Source organism: Babylonia areolata, chromosome 14 (assembly GCF_041734735.1).
Source record: "Babylonia areolata isolate BAREFJ2019XMU chromosome 14, ASM4173473v1, whole genome shotgun sequence".
Lineage (NCBI taxonomy): Eukaryota > Metazoa > Mollusca > Gastropoda > Neogastropoda > Buccinidae > Babylonia > Babylonia areolata.
In genome coordinates, this window is record NC_134889.1 from 22,881,057 (window position 1) to 22,898,556 (window position 17,500).

General features: G+C 43.4%; 1 protein-coding gene across 2 annotated transcripts; it reads left to right on the plus strand.

The window, feature by feature from the left end:
• Positions 1-6,720: 6,720 nt before the first annotated feature.
• Positions 6,721-16,945, plus strand: LOC143289924 (uncharacterized). Of its 2 annotated transcripts, XM_076599169.1 has the most exons (5): positions 6,721-7,228; positions 9,284-9,308; positions 9,351-9,699; positions 13,465-13,527; positions 15,793-16,945. In XM_076599169.1, the coding sequence occupies exons 1-5, from the start codon at positions 6,807-6,809 to the stop codon at positions 16,053-16,055; spliced, it is 1,122 nt and encodes a 373-aa protein (XP_076455284.1). In that variant the 5' UTR covers positions 6,721-6,806; the 3' UTR covers positions 16,056-16,945. The 2 variants fall into 2 exon arrangements, with proteins under 2 accessions (XP_076455284.1, XP_076455283.1); XM_076599168.1 differs by having other exon boundaries at positions 9,284-9,699.
• Positions 16,946-17,500: the final 555 nt, after the last annotated feature.

Sequence of the window (17,500 nt, forward strand, 5' to 3'; positions counted from 1 at the left end):
ACAGATGGAGAGAGAGAGAGAGAGAGAGAGAGAGAGAGAGAGAGAGAGAGAGAGAGAGAGAGAGAGAGAGATGACAGATCGTTTATTGTTTATTTATTTATAGTCTGTTCATCTAAGATGATGATATTAGACTGAAGAGAGAGACAGAGAGACAGACAGAGAGACAGAGACACAGAAACAGAGAGAGAGAGAGAGAGACACAGACACAGACAGGCAGAGACAGAGACAGAGTGAGAGACAGAGAGACAAAGACAGACAGACAGAGACAGAGACACAGAGACAGACAGACAGAGACAGAGGCAGAGACAGACGGACAGTGACAGAGACACAGACACAGACACAGACAGACAGACACAGAGACAGAGACACAGAGACAGACAGACAGAGACAGAGACACAGAGACAGACAGACAGAGGCAGACAGGCAGACAGACAGAGACAGAGGCAGAGACACAGACAGACAAACAGAGACACAGAGACAGAGACACAGAGACAGACAGACAGAGACAGAGACACAGAGACAGACAGACAGAGACAGAGGCAGAGACAGACAGACAGTGACAGAGACACAGACAGACAAACAGACACAGACACAGACACAGAGACAGAGACACAGAGACAGACAGAGACACAGACACAGAGACAGACAGAGACACAGACACAGAGACAGACAGAGACAGACAGAGAGACAAAGACACAGAAAAGCTGGAAAGAGAAAGAGAGAGGAATTATGAAAGAGGTATAGTCAGAGAGACGGAGCAACGGATGAAGAAAGAGATTCTGAGAAGTGACAGAGAGACTGACAGAGAAAACAGAAAAAAAAGTGATGACAGGACTAGACAGACAGACAGGCTGACAGACAGAGAGACAGACAGAAAAATGTGGAGAGACATTGAAAGAGAGAGACAGGGAGATGGACAGACAGACAGAATACCCAGAGGGAGAGAGTGGGGGGAGGGGGGCATCAGAGAGAGAGAGAGAGAGAGAGCATCAACAATCATACTAGTATGTCGTGACAAAAGATTTACACAAAGCTCACGTGATCAGACCATGTTTATTTCGGCTGGAGTGCAGAGCAGCCTAATGTCCTTGAGGAACCCTGACAGAGAACCAAGGAGATGTTTATCACAGCTCCTGGCATCATGCTTACTCCAGATATGTGTCAGACAAACAACACCAACACAACAACAGCTTCAGGTAAAGCGCAAGGTGTACCCAGTGCTGATCCGGCAGTGGAAGGTTATAGAGGTAAGGGTGGGGATGGGGGAGAAAGGAGAGGGGGTGACGGAGAGTGGGGTGGTGGTGAAGGTGGCGGAGGTTTGGAAAGGGGATGGAGGGATGGGATTGGGATGGCTGGGGAGTCACTGTCCAAATTAGGTGGCATGGGGTATGGCAGGCTGGTTGTTGGGCGGTGGGGAGGTGGGGGTTGGGGGATGGTAGAGTGGGGGGGGGGGGGGGTAGAAAGGAGCAAGCCATCCACAGTGCTCGTTTGTGTCAGCGAATCGGGTTGGGTGGTGGTTTATCCAATGGTGTTGCTCTTCAATTTCCTCTTTCCATGCCTCTCTCTCTCTCTCTCTCTCTCTCTCTCTCTCTACCACGATATAGAAATGCCAGACCTTTCCCAAATTTCTCCAGTCCTCTGTGCTGCTAACGAAAGAAGTTCTCAATCTCTTGTCAAGACATTTAGAAATTATGTTCCAAAATCTTGCTTCAAAACTGTATCAGCTTAGATTAAAGGATTGAAAACTTACATGCAAGGGAAATGTTGTTGTTGTTTTTTCATTCTTTCATTCATTTCATTAAAGACTATGCTTCTGCACTGTGTGATTCAGCCAACCAGGATGTGATTGAAGTAGCTGTTAAGCGTCCACAAACTACCTGTTAGATTATTAACAAACCAACATCTGTGATACTATAAACAAGCAGACACTCTCACTCTCTACACTTTCACAGAATAAAAATGTCTTTTCCTGTATATGTAACTGTGTGCCTTGTGCCAGTTGTACATGATGGCACGGGGACTTGGCTTCACTGACTGTTGTAAACGACACATTTCACAGCTGGCCTGCTGATGTAACTCGCTTAGTGATAAAGGTAAAATGCCATTCAAAAATCTAACTGAAGCCCATTTTGGATAAATGCTAAATATGTACTCCAAACATCCATGTATCATTCACTGCCAGATCACGCTTTTTGTGCCAATGTATACTTTGATCAGCTAGAAACTCGTTGACTCACTTGTGTAAACAACCCGGTGTTCGGTTGTCTGTGTGTGTGTGTGTGTGTGTGTGTGTGTGTGTGTGTGTCCGTAGTAAACTTTAACATTGCCATTTTCTCTGCAAATACTTTGTCAGTTGACACCAAATCTGGCATAAAAATAGGAAAAATTCAGTTCTTTCCGGTCATCTTGTTTAAAACAATATTTAAAACAAACGGACAGACAGACAGAGAAAAAAAGGGGGGTGGGGGGTTAGGGAGAAGAAGAGAGAGGAGAGACAGACAGAGAGGGAGTAAGAGACAGAGACAGAGAGAGAGTGAGTGAGAGACAGAGAGAGAGAGACAGATGGGAGGGGCGTGGGGAGAGAGAGAGAGAGAGAGAGAGAGAGGGAGAGAGGGGGAGAGAGAGAGAGGGAAAGAGAGAGAACCGTTCGGGGGGGGGGGGGGTGAGGTTGGGTGGGACAGGGGAAGGGGGAGGGGGAAGGCGGGGGGGGTTGAGAAGAGGAAGGAGGAATGGGAGGGTAGAGGGTGGGAGGGGTATGGGGAGGGTGTGTGTGGGGGGGGAGGTGGGGGGGACGGGGGGGGGGGGGGCACGGGCGTTAGTGATGATAATGGTAATAACGGAACGTAATCACTTCCAAATCCCGCGATTGCGCTGTTGAGTTTTTTCCTCCTGCGGACATATGGCTGGTAATATCGGTTGTTGGGGGTGAGGGCTGGGGAGGGGGAGGGGGAGTGGGGAGGGCTGTGTGTGTGTGGGGGGGGGGGGGTGAGGGGGGTGGCGAGGGGGTAAGGTTTGGCCTGGCATCAGATGAATGGCTGAATGATGGGATCAGCTGCCATACATCTAGACACGTTCCCTGCCCTCTCCTCCCCTCCCCCTGCCTGTGATGGGATGGTTGTGCCGCCCTTGTCATCAGCTTATTGTTTAATGCGCCTGTGAACCTCTCCTTGCACCCCCAACCCCCCTCCACGCACCACTCCCCCCCCCCCCCCCCCCCCCCCGCCCCTCTCCTCACTCCTTTCCCCTGCTACACCAGGTTATTTTTCTCCCCCCCCCCCCCCCCGCCCCCTCCAATTCATCATCACCATCACCGCCATCAATCTCTCCTCCCGCTCTCTCCCTCTCTCTCTCTTCCTCCAACACCATCCTCTGCCCCGCCCCCCCCCCCCCCCCCGCCCCCCCGCCCCCCTCGTCCTTCCCCTTTGTGTGTGTTACTCGCTTCCGTCCCCTACAGATGTGAGCGATGTTGTGTCTCTCAGTTTGACGCTGTGTTATACTCGTACATTATACATGTATTAAGTATTCAGTATAACTACATTTATATGCGTACATGTTTGTGTGTCTCTTAGAACAACGGCAGATGTGTAAGTCGGCCAAAGTGCTAATATCTTCACCGTTGGAAAATAAAGATTCATTCATTCATTCATTCATTCATTCATTTGTTGCTGTCTATGGCACTCTGTTGTCCCTCGATCCCCCCCCCCCCCCCCCCCACCCCTTCCCCCACAACTCCCCCCACCCACAGCTCCCAGTTTTCACCATTGTCCACCAGAATCATACACACTGAAACACACACACACACACACACACACACACACACACACAGACATACACAGACATACACACACACACACACACACACACACAGACATACACACACACACACACACACACACACACACACACACACACACACACACACACACACACACACACACACACACACACACACACACTGTTCAGCTTTCACCTTGCATCATTGTTCGTTTCACTGTCAGCAGTTACGTACCTTTTTGCCCAAGTATTTCAAAGAGAATAATTATTCTGCAGATGTTTTTTTTTGTAAAGGTATTTCTGACGAGGTTTTTATGGTCGAACTTTCACAGGCATTAACTCATAGCCCTATTTCGACATTCCTTTTATGCACTTCAGAATTGTGTTAATGGTTTCTGATTACTATCATTATTATTATTGAATTGTTACTGCGAAATGTAATTGCATGTTAGTTATGCAGTTTTTGATAGTTTTCTATCCTCTGGGATGGGCACAATTTTTTTTTTTCTAAAAGAAGCCAAATTATATGCAAACTGACTTTACTGTTATATTTATATTTTTTTTATTCTCTAAATTTGGCACTTTGATCTGATATTCTGACACAACAACAAGAGCAGTCATTTTTATCATTTTTTGTTCAAACAGGAACTTCTTTCGCTAAGCATGGAAGTTATATTTATTTTGCATGTCTTTGGTGCAGATAGTAAAAAAGGGAAATTAATCTGTCATTAGTGCTAGGGGGCTTAATTTGCTTTAAACTGATCTTTCTCATCTTAAACATTACATTTTGAAATTATACTCAACACATAAAAATCTTGTGTGTTTTACTCTCAGTGTACAGGGATTTCACTATGTTCATTCGCCCAAGTGGTCTTTTTCGGAAAATACTCAAATCAATACGACGAGTGGACTTTATAGATCTATTGGCTGAGTCCTGAAGGTCATGAGCAAAAATCAATTGCGTACACATATTTATACATATTCAAAGCGCGTGCTCACATTCTTCGCGAACGTGAACGACGCCATTTTGTTTCAAGTTGTTGACCTGCCCGTTCAATCCTATATTCAATCGACAATACACGTTAACATGTGATGGAAAGTTGGAGAAGGAGACCGTTAAATATTTATCCAGAGAAATATTTGTGAACGCCTCATCACTTACTGGATTATGCCCCAAACTGCCATAAAAATATCCACAGAATCAGTCGGAATTCGCAGTTAAAAACAAAATGAACCATGAAAGTTAATACCATTGAAATGATGAAACGTAAAAAATTTCAGTCTTGACTTTTCTCAAAATGAAGTCCTTTTCACTTCATACGACGTTTAGAAGTACTTGTACTTGACTCTACATGTTATTAGGTTGACAAAATACTCAATTTTCATAACAACTTTAAAACTACAAAACTAGAATGAACATAAAAGAGAAATTGAATCGACCGTGTCAACCGGGTGTAACTAAACTTGTACATCTATCTAGATCCAGAGAAAACGGCTAAATGTTGCAGTGTGATTGCGGCGATAGCCACGTCTCCTTTACCACGGACTTAAAAAGAATTTTTAATTGCCATTAAAGATTTTTTGAATGCCCAAGATACACCAGAATAATATGATTTAAACAGCGTTCTCACTGCGAATACCGCAATCGATTTATTGCCCTGTAGAAAAGCATGTTTAAAAGTCATATTTTTGAACGTCAGTTAAGGAGCCACGATAGTGTAATGGGTAAGACAGTTTCTTCTCACCCAAACACGCGGGGTTCGAATCTACCGTTAGGACTTTTTTTTTCTTTTTCTTTTAACGCGAAGCTTTATAATAACAAATACAGAACACATTTTAACGATTAGATTTTTTTTATATATACACACAGCTATGCACACACACACACACGCGCGTGCGCGCGCGCGTGTACACACACACACACACACACACACACACACACACATGAACAAATAGAGAATAAATATATCAGGCACGGTTTTGGGGAAGACAAATATAACACATGTGCGCACAGTTTGTTGTAAACAAGTTGAAGGTCAGTCAACACACGGTAAATAGGCCATCCATAGTCTCAGATAGCAGTTATAACATACATACACACGTTGTAAATTAAGATGGAGGTAAGTGGGTGCATCTTTTTATCGTTTTTATCAAAATACTGTTACCAAGAGCCAAACTGTGAGAAGTAATCTTCACAGTGTTATAGAATGTCAGAAGATGATGTTATTCCTGCCTGACAAACTGGCTCGAGGGATATTTGTCTGATTTACGGAATGCTGTCGGAAAACGGACTCCAAACATATGGTAGACATATGTTCTGTGGCGATAAGAACGTCTCTCTGCAGGAACAACACCTCTGATGAAGATAAATGGAGGAAGTGTGTGCCAAGCAATGCGACGGTAGATATATGCGATAAGAGTATCTCTTTTACTCTGAGCAAGTTCTCACACCACTGACACGTGCAAGAAGAGAGAAATACAATATAACAAATGGGGGTAGAGGGGGAGAGAAAGCAGACTTTGTTTTACATGAAAACACAAAAACAAAAATGACGTTTTCTTGCATTTTGTTTTTGTTGTTTTGGAATGCCGTGAATTGTTTTGTTGTTGTTGTTGTAGTTTTTCAGTAACAGGATGCATAGTGTTTACCACGCTGATGCCAGTGCAAATGGCAGTTGCCACAGATTCGGTCATTGTGTTCCAGAACGATTTTTTCTTTCTTTTTTTCTTTTTTCTTCTTTTTATCTGTTTTTTTCTTTCTTTCTTTTTCCTTTTTCTTATTGCACAGTATGATTACCATATAGAATGAGCATGGGGAGAGCAGCTAACTTTCCCAGCCAAGTTTTGATGAGTTGCCAGCTTTCGTTGATACGAAGGCTGCCATTGGCTGGCTGTAGTCATTTCTCCTTGTGCAATGGTAATGGTGCACATGTATAAAAGTTCTAAACTAGAGTAGGCCCCAACAGTCTGAAATATATAGCAGCAACAACGTGCAGACGTTTTCCATTGGTCGTTTTTGTACAACTTCTGCTATGGAGTGGACTGCTCTATCCTGTGTTGTGTTTGCCATCTTCCTCAGCATTAAAGCAGAGCCAGTGGTCAGTTCACCACCAGAGGACAGATCCCTGTCTCCTGATACCTCTGCCCTGTACGATGAACGAGTGAAGAAAATGTTCAGTGATTTAAAAGAACTGTTCCAAGAGGGAGATTCACACTTAAAGGAGCGGATTGAAGAGGGTTTGGAACATGTGAAGGAACAACGAAAGGACGGGGATGAGAGACTGAAGGAAGAGCTGGATGAAGACGTAGACTGGCTGAAAGAGAGACAGGACAAAAGACAACGTCAGACAGAGGACGAGCTGGCAGAAGGAGAGGAAAAGACAAACAGAGAGTTAACAGAGCTGAAAGAAGCCTTTGGGAAACTGCAAGACAACGTCAAGCAATGGACTCAACTGTGAGTATTTTGGTATTATTGCACCATGCATTAGCACACAAGCAAGCAAGAAGGTAAGTGTGCACGCGAGCACGCGCACGCACACGCACGCACGCACGCACGCACACACACACACACACACACACACATGTAATGGCTTTACATTTCATGATATCCTTTCCGAAAACTATATTTCAGATTCTATTTTGTGTTGATTCTAAATCAGTTCTTCACGCTATTGAACTTATAAAAGAAACGGTTAGGTATGAACTCATTATTGAAATTAACCATTTGATTCAAGAACTCTTACTAAGAGGCTCTCACATAACCTTTTGCTGGATTCCTTCTCATTGCGGTTTTTACTATAATGAAAAAGTTGACATTTTGGCTAAAAAAAAGGAGCTAGAAGCTCCATGAAGGTGTTAGATTTAAATATTTCGCTTTCACTACAGGAATGTTACACCGTGGTTGAAAAAGTCCAATGGTCAAAATTTCAGTTTGAAGAAAAACACACCGCTAACTCGGAGTTACATAAGAATATACAGAAAATGTATGGTTTCATGGGAAAACATTACCATAATGATTTTCATAAGAGGCAAATCATTTCTCTAATCTGCAGATGGAAAATAAATTGTTTTAGGACAAAATGTCAGTAATGTTTCTTGCATCTGTGGTGCTCACATAACAGCCGATCATATACCAACTTGCGATATGTCAAATCATTTCTCTAATCTGCAGATGGAAAATGAATTGTTTTAGGACAAAATGTCAGTAATGTTTCTTGCATATGTGGTGCTCACATAACAGCCGATCATATACCAACTTGCGATATGTTAGTCTCACATCCCTGAACTGAAATCGTCTTCAGTGTTGACGATTTTCAGCAGTCCATTGCTAACGTATGACTTTTTCAACTCCTTGTTAAATAGTCCAGTTGGTTTGCTGTTATAGCTGTTAGTTTTTTTTATTATTAGAAATGTTATATTGTTATGGTTTTTTATGTTGTGTTTTTGTTGGTTGTTTTTTTTAACAAAACTTAATCATTTTCTATATGTAACACACACACACACACACACACACACACACACACACACACACACACACACTTTCACTTACTCGCATGAGTACACAGTAATTTCCTCCCCACATCCCTCCACCCACTCGATTTTTTTCCTACCCTCGTCTAATATCACTTACAGTGAAAAGACGTTAAACTAAAGAACGAACGAACACACATGTACGCAGGCATTTTCTAATAGGAACTCAGAAATGAAAGAATTATAATTGAAGACAACTTAAAAAAAAAAAAAAAGGGCCTTGACCACACTAGGTTTAAACTCTAAATCTCACAGAATTTCAAGAATATGTGTTATAGTGAGACGTCTAAATAAATGAATAAATGATAAAATGACTGAATAAACGTTGTCAAACACTGGTTTTGTTTTTGCTGCCCTTGAGAGGGTTTCTGCTAATGATGGATCCCAGGCAAGTGAAATGTTGAACAGTACCCATCTTCAGTGCATGGACAGTTATATCCACAGTGATGGTGGTGGTGTGTCTTGTCATCAGTCTGGTCAGTGCTGGTTTCCTTGCTACATCTTGTGGATGTTTCATTCAGCATTCTAAGAGCTCATCACGGCCCCCATCACTGCTTTTGTTGTTGTGTGTGTTGTTGTTTCTTGGTGGGTTTACAGCCAACACGCAGCAGGCAGTACTGGGATGCATGGTCATCAGCAGCAGAGAAACACCTCTGACCTGACTGTCTCTGGAATAAAAGTTGAAATAATCATCCACGATGGATGGATGAATGACGAACACACATTCCCATACAGCAGTGGCTTCATTAAAAGAAATATACGTTCATGTATAATATAAAAAATGTACATATATATGTTTGGTGCTCATGTGTGTGTGTGTGTGTGTGTGTGTGTGTGTGTGTGTGTGTGTGTGTGTGTGCGTGCCCGCACTGTCCTTTACTTTTTACGAGACATTGATTCCTGTGAACTGTATGAAACAAGGATGAAGGAATGAACGAATACAATTGAATACAGTGATGTATAAACTCTTCTTTGGCAGGAACGGTGTGATGACAGAAGACCTGAAGCAGCAGATGTCTGTCTTACAGTCTGAACTGAACAGCAACAAGCAGCAGATGTCTGTCTTACAGTCTGAACTGAACAGCACCAAGAAGCAGATGTCTGTCCTTCAGTCTCATCTGAATGAAAACAACCAGCAGATGTCTGATTTCCAGTCTGAACTGAACAGCACCAAGAAGCAGATGTATGTTCTTCAGTCAAAACCGAATGACAACAACCAGCAGATGTCTGACTTGCAAGCAGAACTGAACAGCACCAGGAAACTGCTGCAGAAAAACCAAGAGGAATTACAATCTACTCTGTCCGATCTCCAGTCCTTGCAGGAGAAAGTGGAGAACATTGGGGAACAGGAACTACAGCTTGCACAGGAGATCCGCTCCCTGAACGTCAATGATGGTGAGTAGGTATTACAGTAAAACAAATAAGGGTCGGGTTAGAGTGTGGTGATTTATTTATTTTCAAGTAACGTACTTGAATTAAGACTGTGTAAGATATGTGACAAAAAAGATGTTTTACACGAAATCCCTTATTCGATATTTTAAGCACAAAAATGGTAAATGTATTTGGAATGGAGTTTTTGACTCATTTGTGTAAACAAAGTGAGTCTATGTTATAACCCTGTGGTTGGTTGTCTGTGTATGTGTCTGTCTGTATGTGTGTATGTCTGTGTGTCAGTGGTAAACTTTCACATTGCCATTTTCTCTTGAAATACTTTGTGAAAACTAAATTTGGCTTAAAAATAGTAGGGAAAAAATCTTCACAGCTATTCCAATAATAGGTTGTAAATCTTCCAAATTAAGCATTTTCCCGATTCATTAACGATTTATTTCGTTGAGTCTATTTCCGGATTCGAAAAACACCATATTACCACATCCCAGTTGCAGTTGCGAAGGCGATGTTTGGTATGGAGACAGCGTGACCTCGTGTTTCTTGTTCGCAATTAAAAGGAAAGAAATACACATTCTGGACAGAACACTTACATTGACACTAAACACACCGTCGACGTGTTTACTGCATTTGAATATTCTAATGTGAACACTGAATCAACTAGAATGAACATAAAAGAAAAAGTGAATGGACTGTTTCACTGAGTTTCAATCAGCAAATGTCTAGGCTGGTCTGTGCAGATCTTGTTTTTTCTTGTTCGCAATTAAAAGAACAGAAATACAAATTCTGGACAGAACACATACTGTAATGCAGACTTCATCATCGACATGCTTACTGCATATGAATATTCTAAAGTGGATACTCAAATAACTAGAAAGGACATAAAAGAGAAACTGAATCGACCACGTCATTCTTTCCTGGCGAGTGTAACTAAACTTGTACAACTATCTAGATCCAGAGAAAACGGTTAAGTGTGATAGTGGCGATGGCAACGTCTCCTTTACCGCGGACTTCAAAGAATTCTTAATGCCCGAGATATACCAAAATAACATGATTTAAACAGCGTTATCACTTCGACGGCGTGCCAGTTTGAAGAGACTGCCATTGCTTCTGGTGTGGAGATACACTCCGTCCTCCAACTGACTAAAGGCATAGGACATCAGCAGTGGGAAGACGATGCTGAAGAGTGTTGGGGCCAGCACACAGTCTTACTTCACCCCGCTCGTGATTGGGAATGGGTCAGAGGAAGATCCATCATGCTGAACGGTGCCCAGCATGTTTTCATGAAAAGACGTGATCATCCTCAGGAGCTTGGGGGACATCCAATCTTCTGTAGCAGTGTGAAGAGGCCTTTTCTGCTGACCAGGTCGAGGGCCTTGGTCAGGTTGATGAATACGACGTATAGTGGCCGTCTCTGCTCCTGGCATTTCTCCTGCAGCTGTCGCAAGGAGAAGACCATGTCGACTGTTGATCTTCCAGCTCTGAATCCACACTGTGCCCAGGGTATACGCTTTCAGCAAATGACTGCAGTCTGCTCAGGACTACACGGGCAAAGGCTTTCCCAATGATGCTGAGGAGGAAGATTCCGCGGTAGTTGTTGCAATCACTGCGATCACCCTTGTTCTTGTACAGAGTGATGATGTCGGCGTCATGCATCTCCTGGGGCACAGTCCCTTCTTCCCAGCACTGCAGTAGCAACTGGTGCAGGTGGTGGAGTGGCACGGTCTTTTTTCCTGCCTTGATGACTTCAGACGGGATGCCATCCTTTCCTGGAGCTTTTCCAGAGGCGAGGGAGTCGGTGGCCTTGCTGAGGTTCTCTTCAAAGGGCGGGATGTCGAGTTCTTCCATGACAGGGAGGTTGGGGTGCTTTCCGCTGCGGCGTCTGTGACAATGCTTTCTCTTGAATAGAGCTCCTAGTACTGTTCTGCCCATCTCTCTACCTGCTTCCTCCGATCTATAAAAATGGGGCTGGAAGCTGACTTCAGTGGTGCGATCTTGTTAACACTTGGGCTGAAGGCTTTTTTCATGCATTCGTACATGCCACGGATGTTGCTGCAGTCAGCGGAAAGTTGGATGTTCTGACAGAGGTTCAGCCAGTAGTCGTTGGCGCAGCGTCTGGCGATCCGTTTAGTGTCGTTTCTGGCCTTCTTGAGTGCAGCGTGTGTCTTCTAAGAAGGCTCTCCTTTGTGGTTGATGAGCACCACTCTTTTCGTCTCTATTGCTTGTTCCAGAACAACAATGCTGGCTTCAAACCAATCTGGATTCTGCCTCTCTCTATCCGTATGGAGTTGTAGATGGCGTCACAGATGTGGTTCCAGCTCTCTTCAGCACTGCCGGAACAAAATGAGACAGGTTCTCATACGCGAGATGCTTTTGGCAGACGACGCAGCTTTGACAACTAACCCTGAGGAGGCACTCCAGCAACCCATCAACCACTTCGCCCAAGGATGCAGAGAGTTTGGCTTGACTATTAGCCTAAAGAAGACAAAAGTCATGGGCCAAGCAAAGCAGCTGCAGCCGTGGCCCGCCTAGCAAAGAAGGTTTGGGACAATCCCATGCTGACTATCATCACCAAGATGCAGGTGTACCAAGCCTGTGTGCTTAGCACTCTGCTCTTCGGCAGCGAAATATGGACCCTCCACTCTCACCAAGGCATGTGTCCAGAGGAGCGAGGAGAAGAGAGAACAGCAGTGGGAAGAGGGGAGAACGTGCAGACCTCAGAGGGTAGATCCGTACCCTCTGAACCAGGCGCGACTTTCACCTGCAACAACTGCAACAGAGCCTGCCTATCCAGAATTGGACTGTACAGCCACAGCAGGTGCTGCAACTTGACTGAACCAGGCTCAGAGTTCCATTGTCTCCTGAGAGAGATGTACGCCAACAACAAGATATCACTTCGAATACCGCAATCGATTTATCATGCTTAAAAAAGCATGCTTGAATATTAATTTTTGAACGTCATTGATAGATCCGCAATAGTGCAGTGATTGAGACATTTTTTTTTCCACGTGAACATGCTGGGTTCGAATCTGCGCTCAGGCCTTTTTAACCCGAAGCTTTATAATAACAAATACAGAAAACATTTAAACAATTAAATTTATTTATTTGTCATTCCATTGTTTTAACTGTATCGCAGTTGAATCTTGAAGGACTTGTCTGTTTTGTTAATGTATGCTTTCATCAACTGATTCTCTTGTCAAATAATGTATTTTAGGCCAATTGTTTTAATTTTTATCTAAAAAATATGGATTTTTTTTCTGATTTACATTTACAGACCTAGTGATCTGCATCGGATTACACAAGCTATCTTTGCAATAATTTGTTGTTGCTTTTCAATGTGTACGGAATAAGAGCACTTTTTGTGCGCTTTTTATTGTTTTTGCTAGTAATGAAGACCTACATGGTTGGAGAGGAAAATTCTTATCACTGGAAATTATCTAATTCATTGTGACTATAATCACATTCAACGCGGAATATGTACTGCCTGATATCCCGTACATTTCCTTTAGTGATGTTACAGCTAAGCTTATGGTTTTTGACTGTGTGTGAATGGAGCTTTTCTCACATGAGAGTGTCTCATCTACAGTCACTGGATCATTGATGTTGTCAACTTTCTCTACTCTTTATCAGTTGAAAATCAATACTTTGATTAGATGTCTACAATCACCAGAATTTGTCACTGGACATTGAACAGAATTCCTTTCTTACAGCTAAGCAGACCAAGCTCAGCATGCTAGTTTCTGTAACCCTGCCCTGGATTTGTTCTGATTGTAGGGTCCACCTTCATCAGATGGGGACGGACTACATGCCCTGACAACACATCAATTGTCTATTCTGGTGAGTTCTGGCGTATTTGACTTTCTCTCTCTGTCTCTCTGTCTCTCTCTCTCTCTCTCTCTCTCTCTCTCTCTCTCTCTCTCTCTCTTTCGACAATTACATGAATGAATATGCCAGAGGAAGAGGAATTCGTTTAATGTCTCGTCTGGTGACTGTAGACATTTTCTTAAAGTATCAATTTTCACATTTGAATGTTTTCGTTTAAAGGGTAGGAGAGGAGAGGGAGTTAGAGCAAACCGGGTAGATGAGGGTTCATGATTCACGACAAATGCACAAGGCACGTGGGGAATAAATACACAACAGGGTCCATGATTCACGACAAATGCACAAGGCACGTGAGGAATAAATATACAACAGGGTCCATGATTCACGACAAATGCACAAGGCACGTGGGCGATAAATACACAACAGGATCCATGATTCACGACAAATGCACAAGGCACGTGGGCGATAAATACATAACAGGGTCCATGATTCATGACAAATGCACAAGGCACGTGGGGAATAAATACACAGCAGGGTCCATGATTCACGACAAATGCACAAGGCACGTGGGGAATAAATATACAACAGGGTCCATGATTCATGACAAATGCACAAGGCACGTGGGTGATAAATACACCAAATCCACGCAACACAACCGGTGAGATGAAACACCAAAGTGAAAGCAAACATGGAATAGGACGCACGTCTGAAGGGAAATGATAACCGTATCAATCCGTACTTAAGAAAGACGAAAATATTTACAAATTAAGTATGCACAGTAATTGGGAAAACAATACATTGCCAGTGTGGAAGTCCAATATAAACTCTAATCATAAGTTCAACCAAACACAACAGGCCTTTTGATCTGATATATAACATGTCATATATGTCTCTGTGCACGGCAACATGCAACGCACAAGCTTTCTCTCTTACACGTGCAAGCATTCGCATGTGCTCAGATACGTGCGCGCGCGCGCACACACACACACACACACACACGTGCGCGATTTACTGTATTCATGTGAATTCTTCTTGTTTCTAAACAGAATTTATCTTTAGATGCGACGGCCTAGCATGTGGGATGTCATCATATTAAGTAAATATAGGAAGTGATTCATATCACCTTGTGGGTCGATGGGCTGTGCACTGAGCAATGTGTCGGGATCTGGGGGAATAATAGGGGCCACTGGGTGTCCACTAACACAGGACCTCGGAATGAGCGGCGTGGGGGTGATGCCATTGAAACGATGCACATGATGGGGCAGCGAAAAAACACAGAAGGAAACTGATTAAGAATTAACACACACAAAAATATTACTTATTGTCACTGGTATTATCATGGTCACCAACTCTGCTGTAAAAAAGAATGTCCTTTTCCTAAATAATGTTTGTATGTATGTGCTTTTTTTGGTGTGTGTGCGTGTGTGTGTGTGTGTGTGTGTGTGTGTGTGTGTGTGTGTGTGTGAGCGTACGCGCGTATGTGCGTGTGTTTGTGCATGTGTGTGTATGTGTGCGTGTGTGTGTGTGTGTGTGTGTTTGCGTGTGTATGCTTACCTGCCAGCACGCGAATGTACACGCGCGTGGCTTACTGTTCCATACTTGCGCGCACGCATGTGTGTGTGTGTGTGTGCGCGCGCGCGCGCGTGTGTGCGCGCGCGCGCGTGCGTGCGTGCGTGTGTGTGTGTGCATGTGTGTTTGTGCGTACGTGTGTGTGTGTGTGTGTGCATGTGTGTTTGTGCGTACGTGTGTGCGTGTACGTGTATGTGTGTACTTACCTGCTTGCACGCCAATGCATATGCATATGATTTCCTGTCGGTTACTAACACACTGTGCTGACCAAAGAACTGACCATGAACTGCACACTCCGGCCACATCATCAGCTGGGTTCATGTGCAAAATGCACACTGTCATTACCAAGACAGACCACAATCATGGAATGAAAGAACAGTGAGACTAGGTCTGTTCCCATGTACCTTTTATCTACCTGTGTGTTAGCTGAACCGGAAGTATAAGCAGCATTGACTTGATGCAGCATTGACTTGAAGTTATGTACCTTGTTACTTCTCTTTATTGTTTAATCACTGAATGACCCCTTGGTGTTCCATTGGAGGAAGTCCGTGACCATCGTGACGATGTGACTGGAGAAAGAATCAGCAGGGACTGATAAACCAATGACTGTTCCTGTTAACGTCTCTTTATGAGGCAAAATTCCATCGATTAACTATGACAAAAAAGACTGGTACATTACTGACAGTGCAGTTCAAATGATGATGGTTTCAGGAGTTGCTGGGGGGTCATGGTATGCTGACACTGGAGGATCCTCTGACTACCTGTGTCTGGTGATGGACCCCCAGATGAACAACACGACTGTGCCATCATATTACAGCTACCTGAGTGGTGCAGAGTATCAGTATATCGAAGGACATCATGACCAGGACGTTGTGTGCTCCGTGTGCCGGGCTCCTCAGTCCACCACGCTCATGATCCCGCAACCCACAGCTGTCCTGCTGGGTGGACCTCACAGTACAGGGGACACCTCATGACAGAGCGGTTGGGTCGCGATGGAAGAACACAATACGTGTGTGTGGATGAGGACAGAGAGTACCGTCCTGGTGGTCATGAAAACGATGACGGCGCTTTGCTTTATAAGGTGATCACTAAATGTGGTAGTCTCCCCTGCCCACCTTATGTCCCCGACAAAGTCGTAATCTGTGTGGTCTGCTCTAATTAAGCTGTGCAGCCACTTTGTTTGTCAACCGCTGTGCTGAACTTTTTAGTTTTCTCCACAGTGGTATGAGACAGTCTGCCGTACAGTTAATTTGTAGGGTGGCATATGGTAACCCTTATCCCGGCAGGGGCGTGGGGTGTGGGGGATTTTCATAGTGATTTTCTTGTGTGTTTTTATGTCAGAAATCATAATTTACCTGTCTGTCCAGTTTAAATTACGGTATGAATGCAGGGGTAGGGTAAATATCGGCCATGTTTCCTTCTTTGGGCTCCATAAATGACGTTTCGGGGTATATATGCTTGAAACGTCACTAATTCCACATATTCCATCACACACTTAATTTCTTTATGTCTGCAGAAAGGACTTGGAGTGAGCTGTTCCACGAATTACTTTGAAATTTGATTTGTGCAGTAATAGCTTGTCACGTGGTCACATACTTCCGGTGTACTGAAAATTCTGAAACGTCAGCAACCTCATTACTAGATGAAAGATTTCTTTAGCACCGTGAGGTAACCGCTGGCACTGTTACGCACTACTTTATAATATATTTGTGCTATATATTAAATATTGCATTTGGTCGGTCTAATTTACATGGTTTATTTCTCAGCCGACCGCAAGGGCCACAATGTAAATATAGTGTGATTTGTTTTTCTTCTTTTTTTTTCGATGCATTTTCATGAAAAAAAAATCACACTGCATCAATTTTACAGGTGTTGATTTGTGGTTTGAATGCAGGGGGGGTATACACATTGTTCGCTTTTCCTTCTTAAAACTGTTTAGATGAAGTCTGTGGTACACCTAGGTGGTTGCAACGCCACAGTGCCAATAATGAACCCACAATAATTTACTTTGTGTCAAACAGAAAATTTGAAAGTGCAGACACACAAATTCTGCATCATTTATAACAAAAATAACTTCAAAGCAAAGCCCAGACTGAGAAATATGAAACTCGTTATGTTCACAAAACCCGTACAAAGTTTGAAGGTTACTCAAAGTCTGCAGAGTGACTGGGTGATGCATTATAAATAATTCACTTTAAAAATGTGTTTGTCAAGACTGAAGCGGGATACCACAGCCGGACCATCAACTCCAAAGAAAAAAGACAACTTGCACTGCAAGCTTTTTTTTGTTGTTTGTTTGTTTCCAAGAGATTGCTGCATCATGTGTGACAAAGGGAAGAAATGGAGCTCATTTTCTAAAGACCAGAGCTATCAAATGGAAAAAAGTGTGGCAAAATATCTGAGAACTCGATGAAAGAGG

Coding starts and splice junctions, on each gene's coding strand:
- LOC143289924 (XM_076599168.1), top strand. CDS start 6,807: ATGGAGTGGACTGCTCTATCCTGTGTTGTGTTTGCCATCTTCCTCAGC. Junction 9,700..13,464: donor CTCCCTGAACGTCAATGATG/GTGAGTAGGTAT, acceptor TTCTGATTGTAG/GGTCCACCTTCATCAGATGG. Junction 13,528..15,792: donor CACATCAATTGTCTATTCTG/GTGAGTTCTGGC, acceptor TGATGGTTTCAG/GAGTTGCTGGGGGGTCATGG.